Genomic DNA, 27546 nt, shown 5'->3' with positions numbered 1-27546 from the left:
CTTCTCAATATTATTTTTCATACAATATGACTTGCAGGAAATGGAAATAAGCATCAACAGGACTGATATTCTTACTAACATACATCCCTGCTATAAAATAGATGCATCTTATGTATTGATAAGAAATCCTTCTGCAATGTGTGCACTGTTTCGTATCTTTCTTTCTTCATTATCTATTGTAACTACATGTGGAAACCTTCTTGTAATAATCTCCATCATTTACTTCAAACAGCTCCACACTCCTACAAACGCTCTCATCCTTTCTTTGGCTGTGGCTGACCTGCTTGTTGGGGTTGTAGTCATTCCTCTCACTATGGAATTCTCTACGACCTTATGTCAGAACTATGATGATTTATTTTGCAAAGTACGGGGCATCTTTGATGTATTACTGTGCACATCTTCCATCCTGAACTTGTGTTGTATCTCTGTTGACAGATATTATGCAGTGTGTCAGCCTCTGACATACAGAACTAAAATAAATAATCATGTTGTTGTGATCATGATCGTGGTGAGCTGGGGACTTTCTGTCCTAATTGGAATTGGCTTCTTAATTATAGGAAATAACCAAGAACAATGTGTTACAACATGCTTGATTGATCTTATAATGATAAGCATTTTTGGACTTATTTTCTCATTTTATCTCCCAGTGATCATAATGCTCTGTATCTACCTGAAGATTTTCCTTGTTGCACAGAGACAGGCACGCAGCATCCAGAGCACAAAGTCTGGAGCAACAGTCAGTAAGATGGAGAGAAAGGCTACTAAAACTCTGGCTATAGTTATGGGAGTTTTTTTGATGTGTTGGTTACCTTTTTTTCTTTTGACCACCTTTCTTTCCTTCCATCATGTTTATGTACCACTTACTTTGATTGAGTTTCTTAGTTGGCTTGCACTGACAAATTCAACACTCAATCCATTTATTTATGGTTTCTTTTACAGCTGGTTCAGGTCGGCTTTCAAAATGATAATTTCTGGAAAAATATTTCAAGGTGATTTTTCTAACTCAAAACTGTTTTGATGTATTCTCTTTCTCCCTCTCTCTCTCTCCCTCCCTCTCTCTCTCTCTTTCTGTCCCATATTCATAGATATTTATGTTTACATACATGTACATAACCATGGTGTGATTCCTGATAATGTGTATTACTGATATAAAATTTAATCACCATTCAAACCATGTTTAATTATAATTATCATAACAGCCATGTTTGATTACGGCAGAACTCATGGTAAATACAGTTCAGCATTATTGGGTTCATACCACGTCATATGTGAACATATGATGGCCAGGTAGCTCAGTTGGTAGAGTGTTCCTTCATGTACTGAGGCTATGGATTTGGCTCCTGCCTGTGAAACTGCATGTGATCCCCCACTCTCTCTTTCCCTTTCCTGTCATATCATCAGCTTTCCTATCAATAAGGCCATAAAAAGGCTCCATGAGAAAAAGAACTATAATATATCAATGAATGAAAATAAAATAATACTAACAATATATAATTTGTGATTGTGTTTTATGGATGACTGAATGGGTAAAGTGTGTTAACTACTGTAAAAATTAAACCTAACCCATATCATGTATTGTAGAGGTGAAAACACTTAAAGGGGTAGTTCACCCAAAAATGAAAATTCAACAATTATCTACTCAACCTCATGCTGATTGAGGGTTCGTTTTAGAGTTTTACAGGAAAACTGTGTTGCAGAATCTCCTAAACAATGCCTCCACACTGCTTGTCTGGCATAATCAAAGTCTGCTTAAGCCTTGTTGGGGTTTTAGTTTTGAGTTTTTCCTTCCAGCATAGCATTCTCTGAAGTTCCTGTCTGTATAATGAAGATTTATTTTGCAGAGTACGAGGCAGCTTTGATGTAACACTGAGCACAGCTTCCATTCTGAATTTATGTTGTATTTCTTTTGACAGATATTATGCAGTGTGTCAGGCTCTGACATATAGAACCAAAATAAATGGTTGTGTTGTAGTGATCATGATTCTGGTCAGCTGGGGTGTTTATGCTGCTGGCCTTCTAATATCAGGATTAAACCAAGATAAATGTGAAGAAAAGTGTTTAATTGATGTTGTACTAGCAAATACTCTAGGAATTATTTTCTCGTTTTATATCCCAGTGATCATAGTGCTGTGTATCTACTTCAAAATTTTCCTTGTTGCACAGAGACAGGCACGCAGCATCCAGAGCACAAAGTCTGGAGCAACAGTCAGTAAGATGGAGAGAAAGGCTACTAAAACTCTGGCTATAGTGATGGGAGTTTTTCTGATGTGCTGGACACCATTTTCTGACCAGATTTTGGGACCTTAGTACATCGTCCCATTTCTGTTAGATTATGATCACTACAACCCACAGGAATTGAAATTCCTTTTGTGCAGTGCTCTGGCACATTTGTAAAGATTACATCAATGCAGATCACTGATTTTGATCCATCTGTTCTGCAAGATATTCTTGTTAAAAATATTTTTCAATCACTGCACTCAGGGATCCCTAACAAGTGGACCGTGGTCCGAGTCCGGACCCACATGCCGTCCTATATGGACCCGGACCTATAACCAATAAATTATTAAGAGATTTTAAATTTTGACAGGACGCTTCTATTTTAATTGGCGCAACTATTCTAGTTTTTCCGGTGCCGGTTTATCTGATCAGGAAACGCACAGACCAACCGCAGAGAAGCTGCGTGTGGAGGAGACTGTTGTTAATGACGGAGTTTATTACAACAGTTGAAAAAACGTGTTGGTTAATGACATCGACACCAACCAAATGCACTTATAAAATTAAACAACTGAGGGAGGAGAGGAGGACTGATTAAAAGCTAAAAATGACAAAATTGGTGACAAACCAAACCTGGGTGTCCACACAAATAAAGTCTTTGTGTGAAACACTGCAGAGTTTAACATTGTGCTGTTTACAGACAGTCTGCTGTCATTAGTTTGACAGAGAGACAGAGGGTCATGTCTAGAAGGGAACCCTTGACTCGCGAAAGATCTCGCGATTTTGAAAATTTTAGTAGAAATAACGAACACTAATCTCGCGAAAGTTGTGCAAATAAAGAGTTACCTTCTAGACACGACCGAAAAAGGTGCGCAGCTTCAAAAATAGAAAATCATGTTGTGGTGCCGATGTTTTTAATGTGGCGGGCCGCCATAAATAAAACTATTCACTGAACCACAGAGAGTCACTGAAACACTGATCACTGACCTGCTGTGATGAAAAAAATACTCACATTCTTTACTTAGGTATTTTTACATTGTGGTATTCATGTTTTTATGTAATTACAATTTAAATATTTGCATGTTATTGTTTCCTTTTTTGAAAAATCAACATTTTTATTGCTGTTGTTGTACTTTAATGGTATTCTTATTGGTGTTTTTTGATGACTAAATACAGACCTGCAAACACATAAGAGGAGAAAAAGGTGTCATGTTGGTAAACCAGTCCCCTGTCCCCTGTCCTCTGGGGGTCTGGGAGCGTCTGTCCTGCTCCAGAAAAAAAATGTTGTGATTTTAACATGTGAACAAAACATTCTGGTGACTGTTTCAGTTAAAAGAGTTAGTTCACTCTTCTGTTTGTGGTTTCTGCAGACATTACTACCTTTACTTTTACCTTTGTGCTAAAGTAAAGTAAATACAGTAAAAGTAAATCTACATTAAAAGTAAAGTTACTTTACTGAGTATGTTTACTTTAGCAGTTTATAGTTGTTCATTATTTAATAGACCTGTCTTATTTTCTATTTTGTATATCACCATTTTTCTTAAATAAAACAAAAGTAATGTAATAGAAAAAAATTGCAGAATATGCAATATTTATAGATTTATAGATTATGCTTTAATTTTACTGGTTCGGCCCACTTGAGATCAAATTGGGCTGTATGTGACCCCTGAACCAAAATGAGTTCGACACCCCTGACATTGATACAACTACTACACTACTTCAGTATATATCACTCTAAATCATAACACAAGTTTTTTTTTTTTTTTTTTAAAGTTATTTTTTGGGGCATTTTTGCCTTTATTGACAGTGACAGCTGAAGATATGACAGGAAAGGGGGGGTGAAGAGACAGGGGATGACATGCAGCAAATGAGCCGCAGGCGGGATTCGAACCAGCGGCCGCTGCAGAGGACTAACAGCCTCAATATATGGTGCGCACGCCCTACCGACTGAGCTATAGGGGCACCCAATCATAACACAAGTTAGACATTATGATGTTCTGGACCTTTGCTTTAGGAAATTTTCTCTAAGTGGACCTCTTTGAATTTTAGTTGAATACCTCTGACCGCACTGATTTCTTCTCTTATTATCATACGGATTAAGGACGGCAGGTTTTCCTCTTTACCTGCTATGTCCACTGCAGTCATCTGTTCACCATATTGTCATTGCCTGTGAACAACACAAGCAAACTGAATTAGATAGTAAATATGTCAAGTAAGAATACTTGACAACCACAAATTGCCTGACAATGATCTGCGAGTGCCAAGTGGTGAGGAAAGGGCAGGCGATGATTAGAGAGACAGCAAAACCCCTATTTAGAGCATATGAACTGCTATCGATGTAGAAATATACTTAATAAAAGACAAAGCATTTGTCGCAATAGCACAATGGATGTCTTTGTTTTTTCAGTATCTGACAGTTTTTCTTGACTTTTTGATTGTAGAGCTGTTTTATAGCTGAGGTGTTAGATATTGAACTTTTTGACCTTACAGACTTTAGCGTGACAAACCATGCAAACCAAACCATTCATTGACCCAGAGCCTGAGACAACTGATCCAGTGTCCCCACCTGTCTGTGGCCCTGGTCACAGTTATCACTAAATGTTCGAGATGTCCCATGAAAAGCTAAGCAAATTTGTTGTAAGCCTAAATCAGAGCTGCCAGTATCGTAAGGCAGGTAAACAGCAACCTAAAAATGAGCTTTCAGTTTCAAACTTTTGGTCTCCACCAAGCCAAGTGGGTAACTATGTAACATGATTGTGCTTTTTCACCCTACCTTGGCAAAGTTCCTCTGGAACCAAGCAAGAGATTACGTAACTCTTCTGCACAGATTGGTGGTTCCTCCCATGACTTCTTCTGATGTGGAGGGGAGACTTCAAAACACTTCAGGTCCACAGATTCTGCACACGGCACTGTGACCAAGCACACCCGTTCAGCACTCATGTGCGACTGTACAGGTATTGTATGAAAATTAATGGAAGGATGCGTTGAACTGAAAATTGTGCTTTTTATCCTATGAAGCTTGTAGTGAAACTGTGCATGTCCCAGTGTCATTTCTTTATTGCTCGATGAAAAAAGTTCTCAGTACTGTTGATCACTTGCAGGAGCCGAGAAGGATGGAACCAGAATCCATCTTCAACACAACTTATGTTGTTACTAACATGCAATATTGCTATGAATTCGGTAATTCGTCGTACATAATACTCAAAAGCACTTCTACAGTGTGTGTTTTCCTGTCTGTTGTGTTTGGCTCTTTATGTGCTGTCACCATATGTGGAAACCTTCTTGTAATAATCTCCATAATTTACTTCAAACAGCTTCACTCTCCCACTAACTACCTTATTCTCTCTCTGGCTGTGGCCGACCTGCTTGTTGGTGTTGTAATCTTTCCTTTCAGCATGGCGTTCTCTGTAAGTTCATGCTGGAACGAAGATTTATTTTGCAAAGTGCGAGACAGCTTTGATATATCGCTGTGCATGTGCTCTATCTTGAACTTATGCTGCATTTCCATTGACAGATATTATGCTGTGTGTCAGCCTCTTACTTACAGAACTAAAATAAATGATCATGTTGTTGTGATCATGATCCTGGTGAGCTGGAGTATTTCTGCTCTAATTGGAATTGGTGTCATAATGTCAGGATTAAACAAAGACACGTGTGAAAAAAACTGTTCAAACAATGTTCTACTGGCAAACATTATGGGTCTTATTTTATCATTCTACCTCCCTGTGATGATAATGCTCTGCATCTACTTTAAAATTTTCCTTGTTGCACAGAGACAGGCACGCAGCATCCAGAACACAAAGTCTGGAGTAACTGTCAGTAAAATGGAGAGAAAGGCCACAACAACTTTGGCTATAGTGATGGGAGTTTTTCTGAGCTGCTGGACTCCTTTCTTTCTTTGCATGACATTTCTTTCCTTTAGTGATGATTCAGTGTCAGCCACTGTGTTTGAAACCCTCAACTGGCTTGCACTGTCAAACTCAATGCTCAATCCATTCATTTATGCTTTCTTCTACAGATGGTTCAGATCAGCTTTTAGAATGATTATTTCTGGAAAAATATTTCAGGGTGATTTTTCTAACTCAAAACTCCTTTGACTTCATCTTTAGAAAGCTGAATTGAAATATAAACTTGTCAACAAACTTGTCAATATCTTTACACCTTCATACTTGTATATTGTTAGTGTTACTGTACTTTACACTGTAATCTACCTTTGGTTTTATTTAAAGAAAACTTAAACAAGTTTTATCAATGATGAACATTACAAATGTAAAAGTACATACATTCAAAATGTGGGATTATTGCAACAGAGTTACACACATGATAGTACAAGAAGGACCACTCATGTCTCAAGATATGAAGTTGTGTCCTTTCCACATTGTTGTTATGCTATATACCATATTAATTATGTTTTATTTCTGTAAATCATGCTGTCATAAAAAGTATTCAAAATAAAGACTTTTTTCCCCTGTACCATCATGTCAAAAGGAAATATTTTTTGTGTCATTTGTTTTTATACTCTTTAGGTAAAATAAACAGGCTCACATATTTGGAATCTCTCTGACCAGTTAATATCTATTTTTCATGTAGCTCTATGGGTTTTAACAAATATTGTCCACATAAAAACAGTTTGTCTTGTCAGAGGTTTAAAGCCAAAGTGGGCGAATTATTACAAACAGCAAAGCTATCGTTTTCTAGTACTGTTAATGGTTTGTAAACAGAATTTTTATTTGAAAAATTATGTAAATAATATAAATATTCTGCTTTTCAAAGCTCCCTTGACTTCCTTCTTCAAAAGCTGAATTAGAATATAAACTTGGCAATAATTATATGCAGTGATAGGAGTTGGCATAACAGTTGAATACATTTACTCTCCGTGTATATTCTACTACCTGAGCTTCAACCATGTGTTTCTATTGAGATATAATAAGTCAACTGAAAATGAAAAATATGTCACCATAAGTTTTATCATGCTTTAATGACAAAATATACTGCCTGGCCAAAAAAAGTCACCACCTGAGTTTAACGAAGCAAATAGACTTGAGCCTCCCACTGGATAATTACAGCAGTGGTTAATATGTTTCATATTATTATTTATTATATGTTATTTAACCATAGTTGATGCAGTGAGTAGCTTCTCATTTCTTTAACAACCATGTCTGAAGACATATCCTGTGGTCATGGAAAAGATGTTACTGTTTCAGAAGGGTCAAATTATTGGCCTGCATCAAGCAAATAAAATGACTAAAGACATTGATGAAACTACTAAAACTAGGTTAGGAACTGTCCAACAGTTAAAACCTGGAAGGATAGTGGTGAAGCATCGTCTTCCAGGAAGAAATATGGTTGGAAAAAAATCTTCGTGATTGCAAATCACTTAAAAAGTTTGTGATGTTTAATAGTGAAAGTGAGAGCATTTACACACACACACACACACACACACACACACACACACACACACACACACACAATGAGAAGAGAACTTAACAGCTGTATAGCTTTAAGAAAAACACTTATCAGTGAAGCTAATTGGACAGAGGCTTCAATTTGTTAGGGAGCATAAAGATTGGCCAGGCTCAACTGGCACACCGTCGTGGCCAGTCAAACTCATCACCACCACCACTGACAGTTTTAAAAGGTTTCCTCACAGGCATACAGCAAAACAAATATTCTGCCAACAGCAAATGGTGACTCCTTGTAAATTGAATTAATCTTACATAGCCAAACCTTATGAGTTTGTATTTCTTTAAACCAATTACATTTGCCTTGGTTGGTGCCAAGCCAAAGCAACAGAGCCCTGCAACATAAAAGGTAAAAGCTGCTAGCATGTTTACAGTCGTACTGTTACGGACCAGGCTAAGGTTAAGTTAATTTGTCATTTTCAGCATGTACGTTGCTATCTCAGAGTTGTTTCCTATCGCGATATGGATCACCGTATTTTACATTCCGGACAGGTGCTTTTCACCACTCTTTGTAGATTTCTTTATTAGGGGTCCTTACCCTATCATTAACCCTACTGATGCAGCTCTTGCTAAGAGTGTTAACGACCAAAGGGCAAATCCCCAAATCTCCTAGTGCCCATTCTGCATTGGTTTCTAGTCAACCTTCTTGACAAACTTCAACCTTTTCTTGTTCTAATTGCCCTCTTTTTCATTACCACTGTTTGGCTAATTCTCTAACCTTTGAGTCTGCCACCAAATGTTCCATGTCAGCACGTTTAAATATAATAACTGGCCCTATAATTTCTGCTCTGGCTCAATTAAAGCCTCTAGAGACACCATGATTATTGATAATTGACTTGAGGAGTTACAGTGATGTATTAAAAGCAGAAGCAAAAGCACTGTTTGCTAAATCTGTTCTTGAACAGTGTTCTTGAGGCAACCCATAAGTGGCACTACTACATAACACTACTACAACTACAAAGAGTAAACTCTATTTGATCAACTAACCAATATATGTAAAAAAAAAAAAAAAAAAAAAAAAAAGCGTTCCTGAAATAATGCATTCATGAAAGTGTGAAGGACATGAGGTCACAGTGACCTTGAAATGTGGCCAACAAAATCTAATCAGTTCATTCTTGAGTCTGAGTGGACATTTGTGCCAAGTCTCTCAAGACATTCTTGAAATATTGTATTCACAAGAATGGGATGACCTAAGTACATAGCCTAATGCCTCTAACTCTGGCTGCTCAGGCATAAAAAAGGGTTATAAAGGGTTTTTCAAAAAGAAAAAGAGGTGTAAAGAAGTGGAGACAGGAAATAAGCGGACAGTGGCCAAACCATGTTCTCCCCCTTGAACAAGCGAGTGTTGTGATACTGGGCTCATGTGTGCAGGAGAGCAGAGAGACACACATTTTTACACATGTTCAGCTCTCAGCACCTTTAGCTTCTAACTGAATCTCTATGTTTTGAAATGTAGTTTTTCTTCTCTGTCGCTGTTTGTACATTCAGGTATCAGCTTTATTACACATACTGTAGCTTATAGCCGTCTGTGCTCACTCATGATTGCCTTGGTAAACTGTTGCGTGCACGTAGATGAGAATCAGACGAGAATCAACCATTTATAGGCTTTCTACCCACGGCAGCTTTAATGCCTTGTATTAATTTCTATCAATGTTTGAGTTTAGATTTCTCTAATCACGCATTCATTGAAGACCCAAATGTATACAAAATGTAGTGTGGCCAGTCTATAACACTGATTTGGAAATGGGTAGAGACTCGATCTGTGCCTCCACAAGGCCATAACTCCTAATGGCTGGCCTGTGTCCCCACATGTGCCTGTTATTAAGTTTTTTTATTGTTGCAAATGATGCCATATCACATTGGTGGTGGTCCCCGCAACATCTGGATTGAGAAATTCAAACAACCCTGACTTTCTTTTAAGTGACGGCAGTTGGTTCAGCAAGATCCTCCGCTTGCACCTACACATAATCAATGATGGGATGGCCACAGTGAGTAAGGTCTTCAGCTCAAGTTAAAGAGGTCCACATGTAGGCAAAAGTACAGAGACAATGGGTAGCTGTAAATGTCAAAAGTGTTGTGAGAGGGGAAAAATTACAAATATGTGACCCAGCCTTGTATTTTTCGGGCTGATCTTTAATCTTCATGGCCAAAAAGCACATCCGTAGTTAGGTGCTTTGCACTGTATCTGTACAAGCCAGTAGATATTACATCAGCTTTCTATGAAAAATCAAATGATTAATTTCTTTGAAGTTGTTTAGACAGACTCAAGGACACACACACACACACACACACACACACACACACACACACACAGTTAGTGTGTTATTAAACATATCACATGCAAATACTGTACAATGTGGTGTTTTCCGTCCCATAGGGCAAGAGATCTTTGTATTAATTATGGTAATGAGGTGGGACTGATTATTTTATTATCGAGTTCAAAGGTTGTGCACACTGGCATACTGGCACAGTGAATACTCAGTGAGTAACAGAATCAGCACTGATGTGTCATTATGGTATGAAACTTAAACTTCAAGTCTTTTGGTATTTTCACTTGATGTCTTTGATGTTGTGGTTACACATGCAAAGGTGAATAATCACATATTGAAAATCTCAATGTCTTGTCAGTGTAATTGGTTAATATTGGAAACTTATTGCAGGAATCAAGGAGCATGGAAGCAGAAGTGACTGACAACAGGACTTACAGTGTTAATGATTTACATCCCTGCTATGAATCAGATTCCACAACTTACGTGTTTGCAAGTAACCCCTCCATAATATGTGTATTGTTATATGTTTTCCTTGGCTCAATGTCTGTCGTCACAGTTTGTGGAAATCTTCTTGTAATAATCTCCATCATTTATTTCAAACAGCTCCACGTCCCTACTAACTACCTCGTCCTGTCTCTGGCTGTGACCGACCTGCTTGTAGGAGTTCTAGTTTTTCCTTTCAGCATGGTATTCACTGTAACTTCATGTCGGTATAATCCAGCTTTATTTTGTAAAGTAAGAGGAAGCATTGATGTTACATTGAGCACAGCTTCTATTATGAACTTATGCTGCATTTCCATTGACAGATATTATGCCATATGTCAGCCTCTCACTTACAGAAGTAAAGTAAATGATCGTGTGATTGGGATCATGCTCCTGGTGAGCTGGGGGGTTGCTGCTCTAATTGGAATTGGCATCATGATTGCAAGTTTTAATCGAGCAAAATGTGGAGAAAGTTGTTTAATCGATGCTGTAATGTCAACTATTCTAGCATGTATTTTCTCCTTTTATATGCCAGTTATTATAATGCTTAGTATTTACCTAAAAATATTCCTTGTTGCTCAAAGACAAGCAAACAGCATCCAAGACACAACCTGTCAAAATAAAAAGTCTGGTGCAACTGTTAGTAAGATGGAGAGAAAGGCCACCAAAACTCTGGCTATAGTGATGGGAGTTTTTCTCTTATGCTGGACCCCTTTCTTTTTTTGTATGACATTTCTTTCATATACAGAGACTAGAGTTTCACTCCCTGTGATTGAAACACTCAACTGGCTCTCATTATCAAATTCAATGCTCAATCCATTCATCTATGGTTTCTTTTACAGCTGGTTCAGGTCAGCTTTTAAAATGATCATTTCTGGGAAAATATTTCAAGGTGATTTTTCTAACTCAAAGCTCCTTTGACTTCTTGTTTAGAAAGTTGAAGTAGCATAAAAACGTACATACTTAAATTTAATAATAAAGGTTGGTATAATAAAGTTTGTTTTTGCTGCTACTGTACTTCAAACTGTACTCTACATGACTTTCAGATAGTTTTGCTTGTACTGAAAGAGAAAACAGTAATTGCAAATGAACAACACATAAGTGATAATTTACATAAGTTACATAACATGCATTAAAGACATGCTATTCAAGAAATAATTGCAGAATTTGCCTGGTCAGATTATCTAATTCATGTAAACACTCAGGGCCCTATCTTACGCTGATCGAAAGCGCAAGTGGAAAGCGCAAGGCGCAAGGGATTTAATTTATTCAAGGCGTGTCCAAATCCACCTTTGCCAGGGGCGGGAGTGATATTTCACCCTGCCCCGCCCTTTGCGCCAGCAGCACAAAGCGGAATACACCTATCAGATGTGCCCAAGTGCCCTCATTAATTCACAGGCGAGTTTAGGCCGAAAATGCAATAAACCAATCAGAAAGTCAGCTCTCATCACCTTTGAGAGGCAGGTGCGCCAGCAGCTCAAGCAGAGGAAGCATGAAGGCGGATTTACCAGGAGGAAACAAAGAGAAAAGATTTTCAAAGCCAGGAGACAGATCTCCTGGTTCGAGGAGTGAAAACGCGATATATGGAGACAGCAGGACGTCTAAAACAGCTTCACGTGTAAATAATTTATTTTACATTAACGCCTGCAAAAAACAATACAATAAATGAACTGCAAATGTCATGCAGATATGCAACTGCTTATATTTTAACCTTGATGCACGTTGAAAGTATGTTGTATTTTATAATTAATTATTTTCATCATGATCATCATTAACTCTGCTGGCTGAGGAGCGGGGAGAGAGATGGTGCAGTAGAGAGTAGAGGCGAACAGATCCAGTCCAGCCACGAAGCTTCCCGGTTTTCGCTGGCCCCCCTGAGCCAGGTGGAGCAGATATGTGGCGGTCAGTGCTCCTCCTTCTTCTCCTCTCCCACCTAATCCTCATCTCTCTCCTCCCATCCTCGCTCCTCTGACCCGCTGCGAAATAATCAGAGAGAGTTTCTTAAGTTAAAATTTACACACAGATCTATCCAACCAGCTCTGATAGAAGCGCACATAACTTTTTCTCTCAGGTTGGGCCGGACTCGTGCGGTCAAATATAGTGTATTTTATATGTTATAGATCATAATTGTTTAAACATTGTTTTTCTGGATCATAACAAACACGCAGACATAAACACTACAGCTGCTCCACCTGTCATACTGACTCATCTGATAAAGACTATCAGACAGCTGTCATCCCGTTTGCAGGTCTGCTGAGATTTATTGGGCTTTATAATTATAATAATAGTACTGTTGTACTTATTAGTGAGATTAACTTCAAAGACACACGCGCGTGCACGACTTTTAAACATAAATGAAAGGTGTTTGGTGATTGTAGAGATGAGTGTACGCACCTCAGCCAAGGGCAAGACACACATACCTGCACTATTAACTTCAATATTTACACTTTTTTGCCGGTAGATATGTTCAAAGGACACCTCACTAATCGACACTCCTGTGGAGAATAAAGACTCATGTAAATTAAGGTGTTTGGTGATTGTGGAGTCATTGCGCCGCCAGCGCAAGTGATTTTGCTATCTTGTGCCAGCGCAAGTACCATTTTTGCCATGTGGGTAAGATAGCAAACGCACTTGCGCTGGGTCTGTGCTGCTGTGGGCGGGAGATCTAAGCATGAAGGCAAAATGAAGGCGTGGCCAGGCGCGTTTGCTATCTTGTGCTCAGTGCATTGGAGTAAAACGCGCTTGCGCTTTAGACCAGCCAAAACCTGGTCGAAGCGCAAAGTCTGTGGTCTTTCAGCACAAGATAGCACCCGGTGGGCTTGGCCGAAACACACACACGTCTTTACAATCACAAAACACAGTAATTTATGGTCATTCTCTTCCTCCCACGTGAGTGTGGATTAGTTAAGTGTTATTCGAACATATTTTTTTTATCAGCAATAAAATGTAAATATTGAAATTAAAAGCGTTCCTGTGTCTCGCGCTTGGCTGAGGCACACACACATCTCCACAATCACAGAACACTTTTCATCAATGTTAAACAGCCGTGTGCGCATGTGTCATTAAAGATAAACTCACTAAAGAGGAAAATAATTATAATTTTAAAGCCTAATAAATCTAAATAGACCTGCGAAGGGAGCACGGCCGCGATCACACCTGTCTGATCGTCTTTATCAGATGACAGCTGGAGCAGCTGTAGTGTTTGTGTCTGCCTGTTTGTTATGATCCAGAAAAACAATGATTGAACAATTATGATCTATAACATACAAAATATACAAGACACTATATTTGACCACAGGACTCCAGCCCAACAGAGAAAAAAGTTATGTGTGCTTCTAACAGAGCTGGTTGGATAGATCTGTGCGTAATTTTGCACACTCCAAACTTCAGAACAGAACAACTTGTTTCGCAGCGGGACAGAGGAGGGAGGATGAGAGGAGAGAGATGAGGATTAGGTGGAAGAGGAGAAGAAGGAGGAGCACAGACAGCCGCGTATCTGCTCCTCCACCTGGCTCAGGTGGGCCAGCGGAACCGGGAAGCTTCGCGGCTGGACTGTTCGCCTCCCCTCTCTACTGCACCATCTCTCTCCCCCTCTCCTCAGCCAGTAAAATTATTAATGATGATGATGCTAATAATTAATTATAAAATACAACACAATTTCAAGGTGCTTCGATGTAAAACATAACCAGTTACATATCTGCATGACATTTGCAGTTCATATTTATTGTATTGGTTTTTGTAGGCGTTACTGTAAACTATTTCAGCGTGAAGCTGTTTTGGAGACGTCATGCTGACTCCATATATTGCGTACTCTTGCACATTCTCTTCTCGAACCATGACATCTGTCTCCTTGCTTTGAAAATCTTTTCTCTTTGTTTCCTCCTGGTAAATTCGCCGTCATGCTGCCTCTGCTTGCGCTGCTGGGCACCTGCCTCTTAAAAGGTGATGAGAGCTGACTTTCTGATTGGTTTATTGCATGTTCGGCCTAAACTCGCCTGTGAATTAATGAGGGCACTTGGGCACATCTGATAGGTGTATCCCGCTTTGCGCTGGTGGCGCAAAGGGCGGAGCAGGGCAAAATATCACTCCTGCCCCTGGCACAAGACGGCAGAGGTGGATTTGGACACGCCTTGAATAAATTAAATCCATTGCGCCTCCCGCTTGCTTTCGATCAGCACAAGACAGGACCCTAAGGCACAAGCCGTTTTACTCCAATGCGCTGAGCACAAGATAGCAAACGCGCCCGGCCACGCCTTCGTTTTGCCTTCATGCTTAGACCTCCCGCCCACAGTGGCACAGACCCAGCGGAAGTGCGTTTGCTATCTTACCCACATGGCAAAAATGGCACTTGCGCTGGCGTAAGATAGCAAAATCACTTGCGCTGGCGGCGCATTGGCTTTGCGCGGGGCGTAAGATAGGGCCCTCAGAGTCTCAGAGTATGAAGTTGAGGCCTTCCCACGTGTTTGACAAGATCCCATATTAATTTCCAAGTTCTTTAAAATGATGCTTATATCAAAAGTATTCTAAATAAAGGGTGTTTTAATGCCTGTAGCATCATGTCAAAAAACAATATTTTGTTTGTCTTGAATATTTATTTTCATAATGTTTCTATAAAATGCAGGCTGACATATTGATCTATTTGAGGACTTTACCATAATAATTTACATATTTTATGGATTTTTCTGCATTTTAACAAATATTGTCCACTCAGTTTTGCAAACTAGTTTGCAATGACTGACTCACTCATAGCAATGAGTTATCATTATCTTTTGGTACCAAGAAAGATTTGTTGCTTTCTTTTTTTTTAAGATTACTCTTTGGGCTTTTTTTTTACCTTTTTTAACATAGGACAGGTGAAGATATGACAGGAAAGTGGGAGAGAGAGAGAGGGGATGACACGCAGCAAATGTGCTGCAGGTGGGAATCGAACCGGCAGCCGCTGCAGAGAACTGACAGCCTCAACACATCCTGCGCACACCCTACCAAATGAGCAATAGCGGTGCCCCAAGAAAGATTTGTTACTTTACAAATATAGTATAGAATCTTTACATGTAAAATTATATAAATTCCAAATTAGAAAAATTCTGCTATTCACAGTTACTGTGACCGTTTAAATTAAAGATTCATATCTTCATATATTTTTTAGCTTTAATTGAAAAACATTCATTTCAAGTGAACAGTTATGCATTAAACACATATTAAAACACATGCTATTGCAAGAAGTTTTTGCAGAACTTGATGATACATTTTTAATAAAGAGTACTAAGAAAGGTTTGTTTTTTTGTAAATACAGCATTAAATCTTTCTATTTTGAATTATATAAATTCAAAATAGAAAATTCTGCTTTTCAAAGTTAGAATATAAACTCAATAATAATAAAAGTTCATGTCTTTACTCTCAATCACATGTATATATTTCTCCTGCCACTGTACTCCACTGCTCCAGATATTTTTTAGCTTTAAATGAAAAACATTCATTGCAAGTCATAACAGTTATACAATATGCATTAAACACACATTAAAACACATGCTATTGCAAGACGTTTTTGCAGAACTTGATGATATATTTGCAATAAAGAGTAAATTTGAAATAAGTCGTAAGTCAGGGATTTCAAATAAATTTAGATCATTACATTATTTGAAAATAAATCAGCGGACATGGCTATTATCATTACTGTGCCTATTAGACTGTGTTGTAAACATGTAAACATGAAATTATTTGTAACAATTATTTTTGGGTAACACTTAATATTATGACCGTGTCTCCAATCTATTATAATGTATTGCACAAGTTCTTACAATGTGTTATACTGTGCTTATATCAATGTATAATTGTAGTCACAAACATCCATAAATATCCATAATGATTTTTACCGCTCATTGATTCCCATGTGAATTTAGCTCACATCAAAGTTACAAACAACTTTTTCCTCAATAAAATAAATTAAATTTAAAATATTTTTTTTGTCTTCAACAATAACATAAAGCAAAATGAAAATATTTCAACTCAGAATATTTAAGCTCACAAAACCGATCAGCAACAGTATTGATGAGCTCTCCCTCCATTAATGGCTGGCCTGATTTGGCTGATTTGGCTGATTTGGCTATCTCTTCTGCCACTATAAAACTAGCTTTCACTCTTCTGCCTCCTGTAGCTTCTGCTGTAATTCCAGGTTTTTGTACTTGTCCTGATGTTATGTCTCATAGTCCCGTCTTATGTTAAATTCTTTAATTACGGCCACATTAGCTCCACAAACAGGTACTCTGCCTCCAACCTGCTTTGAAAGTCCCTGTTTTCAAAGCTTAAGTGTTACTGTAAAACTGCTGAGCGATGCATCCATCCTCTGACCACTGATCAGTGTGTCATTAAAGCAGCGGGAGGACGGGTTGGACAGGGCTTGACTTGCATGGCAGCATAAGTAGAAATGGACAACATTAGAGCTCTGTAAACGTGAAGCCAAAGCATCTTGATCATCCCCTGGTGGCGGGCTGCAGTACACGCCAGATATCCTGCCTCTGCAGTGTTAACAGGGAGGAGGTGGACCAATAGAATGACAGACAACATCAAATGACTTGCTTTAATAAATTTCGTTACTTTACATGTCATATATGCTTTATATATATACTTTGTGACAGTTTGTAAAATATCACTTTTGTGAGGTTTTTATTCTCAGAAGACAAATCATAGACAATAAATTTAATAATTCTGATGGTTGCAGTTGAGCAGCAGATATAACGAAGTTCAAATTGGACATGAAGCTTACATTAATACTAATGTTGATGGACAGAAATTGTGTTGTTTTACCTTAATTATGATCAAAATAATACACAACAATGTATATGTATATGTACGTAATTCTTGTTGCATTTAGTGTTGCTTGAAATGACCAGGGGGCTCATTTAAAAAAGTTTCTGCGCACAAAAAGATTGTGGAAACAGGGCTGAAATGTCCGTACGCATTTTTCACCGCCAACGTTGGGATTTATAGAAAAATACTATGCGGAAAACTGTGTGCATTCCTACGCATACTTTCAACCATCCATAGACCTCCCGGAAAGTTTTTCAGGTACAGGAAACAAGTGTTCATTTTGTATTATATCGTTTTCAGTGATCCAGTTGAGCAGATATATAGTTTTTGTTTTTGTTTTTTAATGGCTTTTTAGTTTGCTTTATCTCTGTGAGTCTCGTTCACTCTGTGTCCCCCTCTGTCTTCAACACTCCTCCACACTGGTAGGATTCCCTGACAGTAAGTTTCTCATGAAAAGAGTGAGGTGTCTTTCCGCTATCCATGGTACAAATACACACACTCACGCGGCCTCTGGCTCTGCGCTGTCTGGTTTATACTTTTCTGTCGGACTACTTATTTTTTAATTGGTCTCGGCGAGTGTTGTATGTGTGAGGCAGCAGTATTCTTAGCATCATCACCACACGCTGCCAGTCTGACGCCTTTTCGGTGTCTGTAATGTCCACAGTGTGTCCACCATATAACATATTTTCCTTGTCTCAACCTCCGTAACACAAATGTTGTTTTCATTCTGTGTGCCGTTCCTTTTTTAGCCTTTCCTGCAGCGTTCGCCACGATCATCCTCCCGCAGTCAGTGTTAATGAATATTAATTCGGGGCGTTTCATTGACCATTTATAGGCAATTATGGGCGTTACATGACATCCGCAAAAGGTGCGCCACATTTTCTGTTGATTTTGATTTATAAAAGAAAACCGGCGTAGAACATGTCTATGCCTTGTTTTATAAATCTGAATATTTTTGTGCCTAAGCACTTTGTTTCATCCGTACGCCATCTTTTAAGGTGAATCCTACGTACAGTTTTATAAATGAGCCCCCAGGGCTTAGCTGAAGTTATGCTTTAAAAAAAAAAAAAAGTTTATTTCCTGGGGTTCCCGGGAAAATTGGCTACTTTTCCGATGATACAATAAGTCAAATTTTTGGGAAAAAAATTAATAAATACAATACAGTAATATAACTTAGTTTACAATCCAAAAAACATGTTTAAGTTTAATAAATAAGTTATATCTTTCAGAAGTTTCTTGGAATTGTATTACTATCATGTATTACTCATATCACATGCAAATATATATGTAGTGTATTGCATCAGATTGGCTTTTAGAGGCCTCTGTATTAATCATGGTAATCAGGTGGGTGTTGATTAGTTAAATATCGAGTCCTCTAAATGTTGTGATTACACAGCGAGGACACACATCAACACCAATTTGTCATACTGGTATGAACTTTTCTTATTTTAACCTAATATCTTTGTTTCTTAAGAATATGTTATTGTTGTATTATTATATGTATATATTTAAGTACTGAAAATGTCGTGTCAATGTTATTGTCTAACATTGGAAAATTGAACTGCAGGATTCAAGGAGCATGGAACCAGAAGTGACTGACAACAGGACTTACACTGTTAATGACATGCATCCCTGCTATGAGTCAGACAATACAAGTTATGTATTCGCAAGTAACCCCTCCATAATATGTGTATTGTTATATGTTTTCCTTGGCTCATTATCTGTCGTCACAGTTTGTGGAAATCTTCTTGTAATAATCTCCATCATTTATTTCAAACAGCTCCACGTCCCTACTAACTACCTCGTCCTGTCTCTGGCTGTGGCCGACCTGCTTGTAGGAGTTTTAGTCTTTCCTTTCAGCATGGCATTCACTGTAACTTCGTGTTGGTATTATGAGGGTTTATTCTGTAAAGTAAGAGGAAGCTTTGATGTGACACTGAGCACAGCTTCTATTTTGAACTTATGTTGTATCTCTATTGACAGATATTATGCAGTGTGTCAGCCTCTCACTTACAGAAGTCAAATAAATGATCGTGTGATTGGGATCATGATCCTGGTGAGCTGGGGGGTTGCTGCTCTAATTGGAATCGGCATCATAATTGCAGGTTTTAATCAAGGAAAATGTGAAGAAAATTGTTTACTGGATGCTCTAATATCAACCACTCTGGCTTGTATTTTCTCCTTTTATATCCCAGTCATTATAATGCTTAGTATTTACCTTAAGATTTTCCTTGTTGCTCAAAGACAAGCAAACAGCATCCACAGCACAACCTGTCAGAACACAAAGTCTGGTGCAACTGTTAGTAAGATGGAGAGAAAGGCCACCAAAACTCTGGCTATAGTGATGGGAGTTTTTATCTTATGTTGGACTCCTTACTTTCTTTGTATCATCTTTCAGCCTTTAACATACGATGTAACACCAGTTGCTGTGATTGAAACACTTAACTGGCTTACACTCTCAAACTCAATGCTCAATCCATTTATTTATGCTTTCTTTTACAGCTGGTTCAGATCAGCTTTCAGAATGATCATTTTTGGAAAAATATTTCAAGGTGATTTTACTAACTCAAAACTCCTTTGACTTGTTTTGACTGTTAAAGAACAATTTGAATGGAGAAACAAAGATTGACATTTTACCTGAACTATAAAGACTGTTTCAATTCACACACAATAACACAGATGGAGGTAATACTTTAAATGGTAAAGTAACAGTTAATTGACAGTTATTCACTGTTAACAAACATTGCAACGATTTATGATATAAAATAATGAGTGTATAAATTAATTATATATAGTATCATAGCTGATAAGACACAATCATGTCTTGTTGTGTTGTCTGTAAAATCCTTAATTAATTGTTTATAAGTAATATACAAACATATATTTGTCAGAAGTTGATAAAATATGAACCTGGATTTAATTAACTATCAATTAACCATTTATAGACAATGCTTATTATAACGTGTTACCTAACAGGAAGTCCCTGCCTCTAATTCTCTACTTAGATATGGTCTGACAGGATATCAGGCAACTTATATCATGAAAGAACTAGAATTCTTTGTTGAAGCCATCGTGCTTTACTTTGTACTGACCAACTGACAAGTTGAAAAGATCCATTACAAACACCTACGTTCACATTGTTGTTTTGTTTTTCTTTCTTGTTTCTTTCTTCTGTAAATGATGGGGATCAAAATCCAGTTGCTGCAAAAAAGTGCTCTAAAGTTCAGCTGAAGCTAATGTATCTCAGTTAGCAACACAGTAGCTATCTTCTTTCTTTCAATCTGCATAAAATAAAGAAAATAAAGTACTCAAAACAACTTAAAACACATCTCTTTCTCCAGACGGGGAATAACTGAATTTATGAGTATCCCAATACATAGATGTTTCAGGTCTTGTGCATCACCCGCCATGACCACTTGTTCAGTAACACTGTTTTGAAAATGCTGAGCAGGAGACATTGCAACACAACACACACTTATTATGTAAAAGAATGATGCTGATAATGTGTAGACACAGACTGCAAACAGTGTGTCTGGGAATATCTTACACCTCAACGCAAGTTATACAAAAACATAATATATATTTTATATAATTGAGTGCTCCAATCAGTACAGATGCACAAACCAAACAGGTATGAAACATACAGAAGACTAAATTAACTGACAGTTTCTCTCTACTGAAAACTAGATACTGTAATGTTTTTGATTTAAGGCATTTTGTTACAAATGTTACCTCAATATTATTGATCATTGATGCATGGAATCAAAATTCTTTGTCAACAGGACTAATGATGTTTTTGAGGACAAACCTTTCAGTAATGAAACATCAAATGTAACTGGCACAACAACAGACACTACTGCCATATCTTTATTACATATTTTTGTTGGCTTTTTGTCAGTGCTCTTAATATGTGGCAGCTTTGTTGTAATAACCTCCATCATTTACTTCAAACAGCTCCACACTCCTACAAACCTCCTCATCCTCTCTCTCGCTTAGTGCAATACCAGCTGTTATAAGCTCTTGCTGGTGTTGTCTTCAAGATTTACTCCTTAAGGTACGAGATAGCTTTGATCTCTTTCTGTGCACATCTTCTGTTTGGAACTTGTGCATTATTTCTGTCGACAGATATTATACTGTGTGTGAGACAATTTCACCATGATTCAAATTAAATTCTGAAGATTCTTTTTTTTTTATTTTGTGCATTCTCAATTATCATTTTTTATTTGTTGAGTAACAATCAATGACCAGTCAATGCATCCATATTACAACGTATTTGCTGAATGCAACATTTTGTGAGACTGAAAGTCGTCATTTGAAAACTACTTCACACACAGCTTCACACACATACTGATGCCACAATTACCCATTCTCTGTACATTATTTGTGTAATATTTTAGGAATTAATATGTGGGAACTTGATTAAGCACAAATTCATTTAGATCAATGACATGTAAGCAAAAGATGGACTGAAATAATTTGGGCCCCTTTACAAGATGATGCATCAAGAGTCATGGTGAACAGAGCACCTGTTGTTACGGTGAGATGAAGAGCAATTGAATACTCAATATCTGTCTTAGTCTCTTATTCGTTTACTCATTATTTCAACAAAGGTAAACGTGTTGCCACAAGGTCAGAACACAGGCTACCACACACCTGGGGCCCTATCTTACACCAGGCGCAAAGCAGTGGCGAAGTTGGCCATGCTATCTTATACTGGTGCAATTGGCATTTTTGCCACATCTGCAAGATAGCAAATTAACTTGTGTCTGTGTGGCCACAGGCGAAATGTCTAAAAAGGCAAAATGAGGGTGTGACCAGGTGCATTTATTGTCTATCTTGTGCGCAGCGCACTGGGGTCAAAACCACTTGCGCCCCACTAAAACCTGGTCAAAGCACAGTAGGTCTGTCTGCACAAGGTAACAACTGGACGTTGGGCTAAAGTACACAAACACGTCTACGCAATTACAAAACCCCTCTCATTTATCTTAAACTGTGTGTCTAAAATTGTTCTCACTAATAAGGAACAAGGAAATATTATATTAATATTATTATAAAGAATTTATAATAAATCTCAATAGACCTGCAAAGGATGGAATCACAGCTGTTAGATCATCTCTAACAGATCAGTCTGCGTGACAGTCGACCAAACCATTAGCCCCACAGGATGTAAAAATACATTTACAATGAAATCAAAGCCATTTTATTATTTTAATATATTATGTATTATAGACCTGCCCTTATTCCCTTATAAATATTCTATGCATGGTTCCAACCATGCACAAAAGGAGTCACCACACTTGAGAAGCTACATGTAGCTAGTGCTATTAGTCCTTTGTTCTTTAGCTGGTAAACATTTTAAAAATCTACAAAACAAGGCCACCAAATAACTTAGACTTTATCCAGTGTTGAAGGCAACACTATATGCCACTGCTAATAGAAAGAACGAGTTGAAAATACTCAAATACGCAAAGATGTGCATCGCTTTGCAGAGTTTAGAGCACAGACAGTGCCAGTTCTCTCCAAAAGACAGCTGCTGAGCTCTGGAGTGTTCTAGAGGAGAGAAGCAGGGATCGAGCAGAACCTCTTGTGGAATAAACATCAGTCACATCGGATTCTGATCAACTGTGTTTTACTTTGTGAAAACCTAGATTTACAGAGAGGGGAGAAGACAAGAAGAGAGACTGGAGGGGAGGTACAGAAACAACCTGTCTGATGTGTGTGCACACCTCAGCCAAGCGCGAGACACACACACACACACACACACACTCACAGGGCCCTGTCTTATGCCCAGTGCAAAGCCATTGCGCCGCCAGCGCAAGTGATTTTGCTATCTTACGCCAGCGCAAGTGCCATTTTTGCCATGTGGGTAAGATAGCAAAACCACTTGCGCTGGGTCTGTGCCGCTGTGGGCGGGAGGTCTTAGCATGAAGGCAAAACGAAGGCGTGGCCGGGCGCGTTTGCTATCTTGTGCTCAGTGCATTGGAGTAAAACACGCTTGTGCCTTAGGGTCGTGGCTTATGCTGATCGAAAGCGTAAGTGGAAAGCGCGAGGCGCAATGGATTTAATTTATTCAAGGTGTGTCCAAATCCACCTTTGCCGTCCTGTGCCAGGGGCGGGAGTGATATTTTGCCCTGCCCCGCCCTTTGCGCCACCAGCACAAAGCAGGATACACCTATCAGATGTGCTCAAGTGTCCTTATTAATTCACAGGCGAGTTTAGGCCGAACTTGCAATAAACCAATCAGAAAGTCAGCTCTCATCACCTTTTAAGAGGCAGGTGCGCCAGCAGCACAAGTGAGTGGACACACCTTGAATAAATTAAATCCATTTCACCTCGCGCTTGCCACTTGCGCTTTAGATCAGTGTAAGATAGGGCCCACACTGTTAATTTGAATATTAACACTTTATTGCTGATGGAAAATATGTTCACAACACTTTACTAATCAACACTCCTGTGTGGGGAAAGGCTTAACATAAATGAAGGTGTTTTGTCATTGTGGAGGCGTGTGTGGGGGCTTCAGCCTGCTGTCTTGTGCAGATAGACTGACTGCGCCACAGAGTTCGCACTTCGACCAGATTTTAGCTAGTCTAAAGGGCAAGTGCTTTTTACTCCAATGTGCCAAGCACAAGATAGCAAATGTGCTCGGCCATGCCTTTGTTTTGTGTCCGTGGTTGCACAGACCAGGCACAAGTTCATTTGCTGTCTTGCAGACATGGCAAAAATGGCAACTGTGCCAGTGTAAGATAGCAAAGCCACCCGTGCCACCAGCTCAACGGCTTTGCGCAGGGTGTAAGATAGGGCCCCGTGTGTGTGGTTAGGGTAATTCAGAAGAACATTTGGTACTAGGTAGAACCCCTGTGGTCCAAGGTCAGTTATCAACTTAGTGGTCATATTATCAGACCTTCGGCCGTATGCCTGCCCCCTCCTCCACGATCATGGGGAAGCGCAGACAAACTGTCAAGTGTAGGTTGATGTAAATTTAGGTCCGTTATTAGGGGTAAAATTGATCACAAAACTCAGTTTGACTCAAATCACACCTGAGTTATGAATTGGATCATTTTTTTGATCAATAAAATAAGTTTTAAAAATGTTCTGGTTTAGCCACTCTTCTCTCTCTGTAGTTACCACAATAGTAATCACATAATAATTATTATTACTTTAAAACTGACCACTGCAGTAACTGTATCAGATTACATTGGTTACATTTATTCCACGGATCTAGTGCTCTAAAAATACACATATGACTTTGTCTCACTGCCTGCAAGATTCCATTAACATAATGCACAATTTATATTGATACCTTCTATAACATTGTAAAGGATTTCTTAGGACTCATAAACACTTTCTTTTTTGACAAGTACTCTGAAATAATTTGACCTCCAATAATGTAAAAGGTTAAAGGGGGGACAACGCAACTATAGTGTCCTTGTTAGAGCAGCCAGTATTTTGCAAATATTAACTACAGAAAATATGTTACAGACTTCTCCTTTAAGAGAGGAGCAGTACTTTCAATGGATTACTAGACAGACCTAGTAAACCCAAATGTGCAGTGAAGATGACCTGGAAAGGTCTTGCTGACGCCCGTGTGCTTGAGGTCTTTCATTCACAACTCTAGAAGAATGTCTCATGGATTCTGGTGAAAGTTGGGGACATGGAATTCAAGCTGGCCATGTTGAAATCCTGCATTGTAGAGGGGGATGCTAGGAGTTGTGATCAGAGGGTCATTTGTACTGGGAACCTAAGAACCTGCTTGTAGACAACAGCAGTGAAGGAGTCTATCAAGCTGAAGAAGCAGGTCCTTTGATGCAGAGGGGGTTTCCTGAGCCAGAAGATACCTGGAGGCCAGAAGAGCTGTGGCCTCAGTGGTCACCAAAGTAAAAACCCAGGTGTGGGAGGAGTTCATGGAAGCCATGGCACAGGAATTTCAGTTGAAGTGAAGAATGTTCTTTCAAATTGTTTTATCACTATAACCCTCACTACCTCATGACCATTTAGTTGCCTGCTATGTTTCATACTGTATTTCAGAGGAACTGAAACAGGAGACTGAAAACTGTGAACCCTTTTCTATTCATTCAATCAAGAATCAGATCAGACAAAGAGATTTCCACCCCTAAATGCAACATGTACATCACGTTTTCATCTAAACTAGGTTACTTCTTGAGTTTTGCTGAGGATGGCTAAACGTGAGCAACTGCAGATGGATACAACCCAACTGACACCCGCTGACATAAAAACTGACATAGACTGAAAATTGTGAACCTTTTTCTATTCATTCAGTCGAGAATCATATTGGACAAACAAGCATACACAAGGAGTTGTATGATCACTCATCTTACTGACAAACATTAAATGCCACTCCCTTGACGGTGATATGCTAATGAGCTAAGAACAATAACTTAAGTCCAACTGCTCAGTGGCACAGAGACAAAGAGCTCCTATCAATGGAGATGCATAAACCAAATAGGTAATGTATGAAACAAACAGACCAAACTACACTACACTAAATCTTTCACTGCACTGAAAATGATGCTATTAATTTTCTTGATTTAAGGCATGTTATTTCAAATGTTACTTCACTATTAATGGTCATTTATGCATTGAACCTAAATTCTTTGTCAACAGGTCTGATGATGTTTTTGAGGACAAACATTTCTGTAATGAATCAGCAAATGTACCTGGCATGAGATCAGTCACCACCACCACATATTTATTATGTATTTTTGTTGGCTCTTTATCAGTTCTCATGATGTGTGGAAACCTTCTTGTAATAACCTCCATCATTTACTTCAAACAGCTCCACACTCCTACAAACTTCCTCATCCTCTCTCTCAGTGTAGCTGACCTGCTTGTTGGGGTTGTAGTTTTGCCTTTTAGTGTGATACTGGCTGTGAGAATTTGCTGGTATCTTCAGGAATTACTCTGTAAGATACGAAGCTGTTTTGATATCTTTCTGGTCACATGTTCTATTTGGAACTTGTGTTTTATTTCTGTTGACAGATATTATGCTGTGTGTCAGCCTCTGAGATACAGATCTAAAATAAATGTTCATGTTGTTGTGATTATGATACTTGTGAGCTGGTCTGTTTCTGCACTGACTTCAATTAGTATCACAAGTTTGGGAGGGAATCAAGGACAATCTAAAAGGTGTGTCTTATTTCAAAACATACGTTTAGCAATTGGTGTAGTAGGTTTTGGCTTTTATCTCCCAGCTATCATAATGTCTCTCATCTACCTAAAGATTTTGATTGTGGCACAGAGACAGGCACGCAGCATCCAGAACACAACCTGTCAGAGCACAAAGTCTGAAAGTAAGATGGAGAGAAAGGCGACTAAAACTCTGGCTATTGTGATGGGAGTTTTTCTGATCAGCTGGACTCCTTTCTTTCTTTGTATGACCTTCAACCCTTTAAGTAATTACAAAATACCATCTCCACTCATTGCATCATTTAAGTGGCTTGGATGGTCAAATTCGATGCTCAATCCATTTGTTTATGGTTTCTTTTACAGCTGGTTTCGATCAGCTTTCAGAATGATCATTACTGGGAAAATATTTCAAGGTGATTTTCGCAATTCCAAGCTTTTTACTCATTATGTTAAGAGTTGAAATGTGAACAAAGTCATCAGTAGTTTGGCACAAAAGATTCAAGTTTTTTAAAATGCATGTTATTATCTGTATGTGCAAGTAAGTGCAGGGATAGCAATTCAAAAACTCAATCTTAATTGTTTTTTTTTAAATAATTAATGTAAATAAAAGCAGGATCCACATCAGGTATCCCATTGTTGCCTCATTTATTGCACACATTCAATTATAGGTGCTGTATAGAGAATACAGGAGTACATCTCTGAATTTCTGTGAACAAAGATTCAGGAGTTAATTAATGGTGAAACTAATTCCTTTTTTTTTTTTTTTTTTACATGTATTCATTCAGTGCCCTCATCATTTGTTTTATTTGCAGATGTCAGTGGAATTCTGAAATACATTTTATCAATCTAAATGACATCTAATAAAGCAGAGTAGCTCCAAAGTTATTCAGCAACATCAAAATATGTTTTTTTAACCACAAGTTGTACTTTGTTCAAAACATCATGAATATTACACTGAAAAACTATAACTTCTAGGTGCACAAAAATAACTAAAGTAAAAGATTGTGGATAGCTTTTGTCTGTATCTGTTCAAATTACAATATTTTATGGATGCACACTTTAGCATCCTTTACAATAGAGGGATGTTTTTGTGCAAGTTCATAAGTTCTCATTCTGTTGCTACTGTAACACTTATGAAAATGCTGTGAATTCAAGATGAGGCAGAG

The 27546-nt window shown here is 38.4% G+C and overlaps 5 protein-coding genes across 5 annotated transcripts; all 5 read left to right on the top strand.

Annotated features, from left to right (window-relative positions):
* Positions 1-40: 40 nt before the first annotated feature.
* LOC146314032 (trace amine-associated receptor 1-like) lies at positions 41-1018 on the top strand. The gene has a single exon (XM_084736998.1). It carries the CDS (start codon positions 41-43, stop codon positions 1016-1018), a length of 978 nt encoding a protein of 325 aa, XP_084593124.1.
* A 4309-nt stretch (positions 1019-5327) lies between these two features.
* On the top strand, positions 5328-6311 carry LOC146314031 (trace amine-associated receptor 1-like). Its single transcript, XM_084736996.1, has one exon. The coding sequence runs from the start codon at positions 5328-5330 to the stop codon at positions 6309-6311; it is 984 nt and encodes a 327-aa protein (XP_084593122.1).
* Positions 6312-10342: 4031 nt separating this feature from the next.
* Positions 10343-11350, top strand: LOC146314030 (trace amine-associated receptor 1-like). The gene has a single exon (XM_084737603.1). It carries the CDS (start codon positions 10349-10351, stop codon positions 11348-11350), a length of 1002 nt encoding a protein of 333 aa, XP_084593729.1. The 5' UTR covers positions 10343-10348.
* A 7459-nt stretch (positions 11351-18809) lies between these two features.
* Positions 18810-19817, top strand: LOC146314029 (trace amine-associated receptor 1-like). The gene has a single exon (XM_084737270.1). The coding sequence runs from the start codon at positions 18816-18818 to the stop codon at positions 19815-19817; it is 1002 nt and encodes a 333-aa protein (XP_084593396.1). The 5' UTR covers positions 18810-18815.
* A 5866-nt stretch (positions 19818-25683) lies between these two features.
* Positions 25684-26840, top strand: LOC146314028 (trace amine-associated receptor 1-like). Its single transcript, XM_084737059.1, has 2 exons — positions 25684-25700; positions 25859-26840. The coding sequence occupies exons 1-2, from the start codon at positions 25684-25686 to the stop codon at positions 26838-26840; spliced, it is 999 nt and encodes a 332-aa protein (XP_084593185.1).
* Positions 26841-27546: the final 706 nt, after the last annotated feature.

Source organism: Lutjanus erythropterus, chromosome 15 (genome assembly GCF_056507025.1).
Source record: "Lutjanus erythropterus isolate fLutEry1 chromosome 15, fLutEry1.hap2, whole genome shotgun sequence".
In the NCBI taxonomy this organism is placed as follows: domain Eukaryota; kingdom Metazoa; phylum Chordata; class Actinopteri; order Lutjaniformes; family Lutjanidae; genus Lutjanus; species Lutjanus erythropterus.
Note: the sequence above shows the minus strand (reverse complement) of the source record. Positions and strands in the feature narration are given on the sequence as shown.

Bases quoted from the DNA above. Each gene is read 5' to 3' on its own strand.
- LOC146314032 (XM_084736998.1), top strand. From the start codon at position 41: ATGGAAATAAGCATCAACAGGACTGATATTCTTACTAACATACATCCC.
- LOC146314031 (XM_084736996.1), top strand. From the start codon at position 5,328: ATGGAACCAGAATCCATCTTCAACACAACTTATGTTGTTACTAACATG.
- LOC146314030 (XM_084737603.1), top strand. From the start codon at position 10,349: ATGGAAGCAGAAGTGACTGACAACAGGACTTACAGTGTTAATGATTTA.
- LOC146314029 (XM_084737270.1), top strand. From the start codon at position 18,816: ATGGAACCAGAAGTGACTGACAACAGGACTTACACTGTTAATGACATG.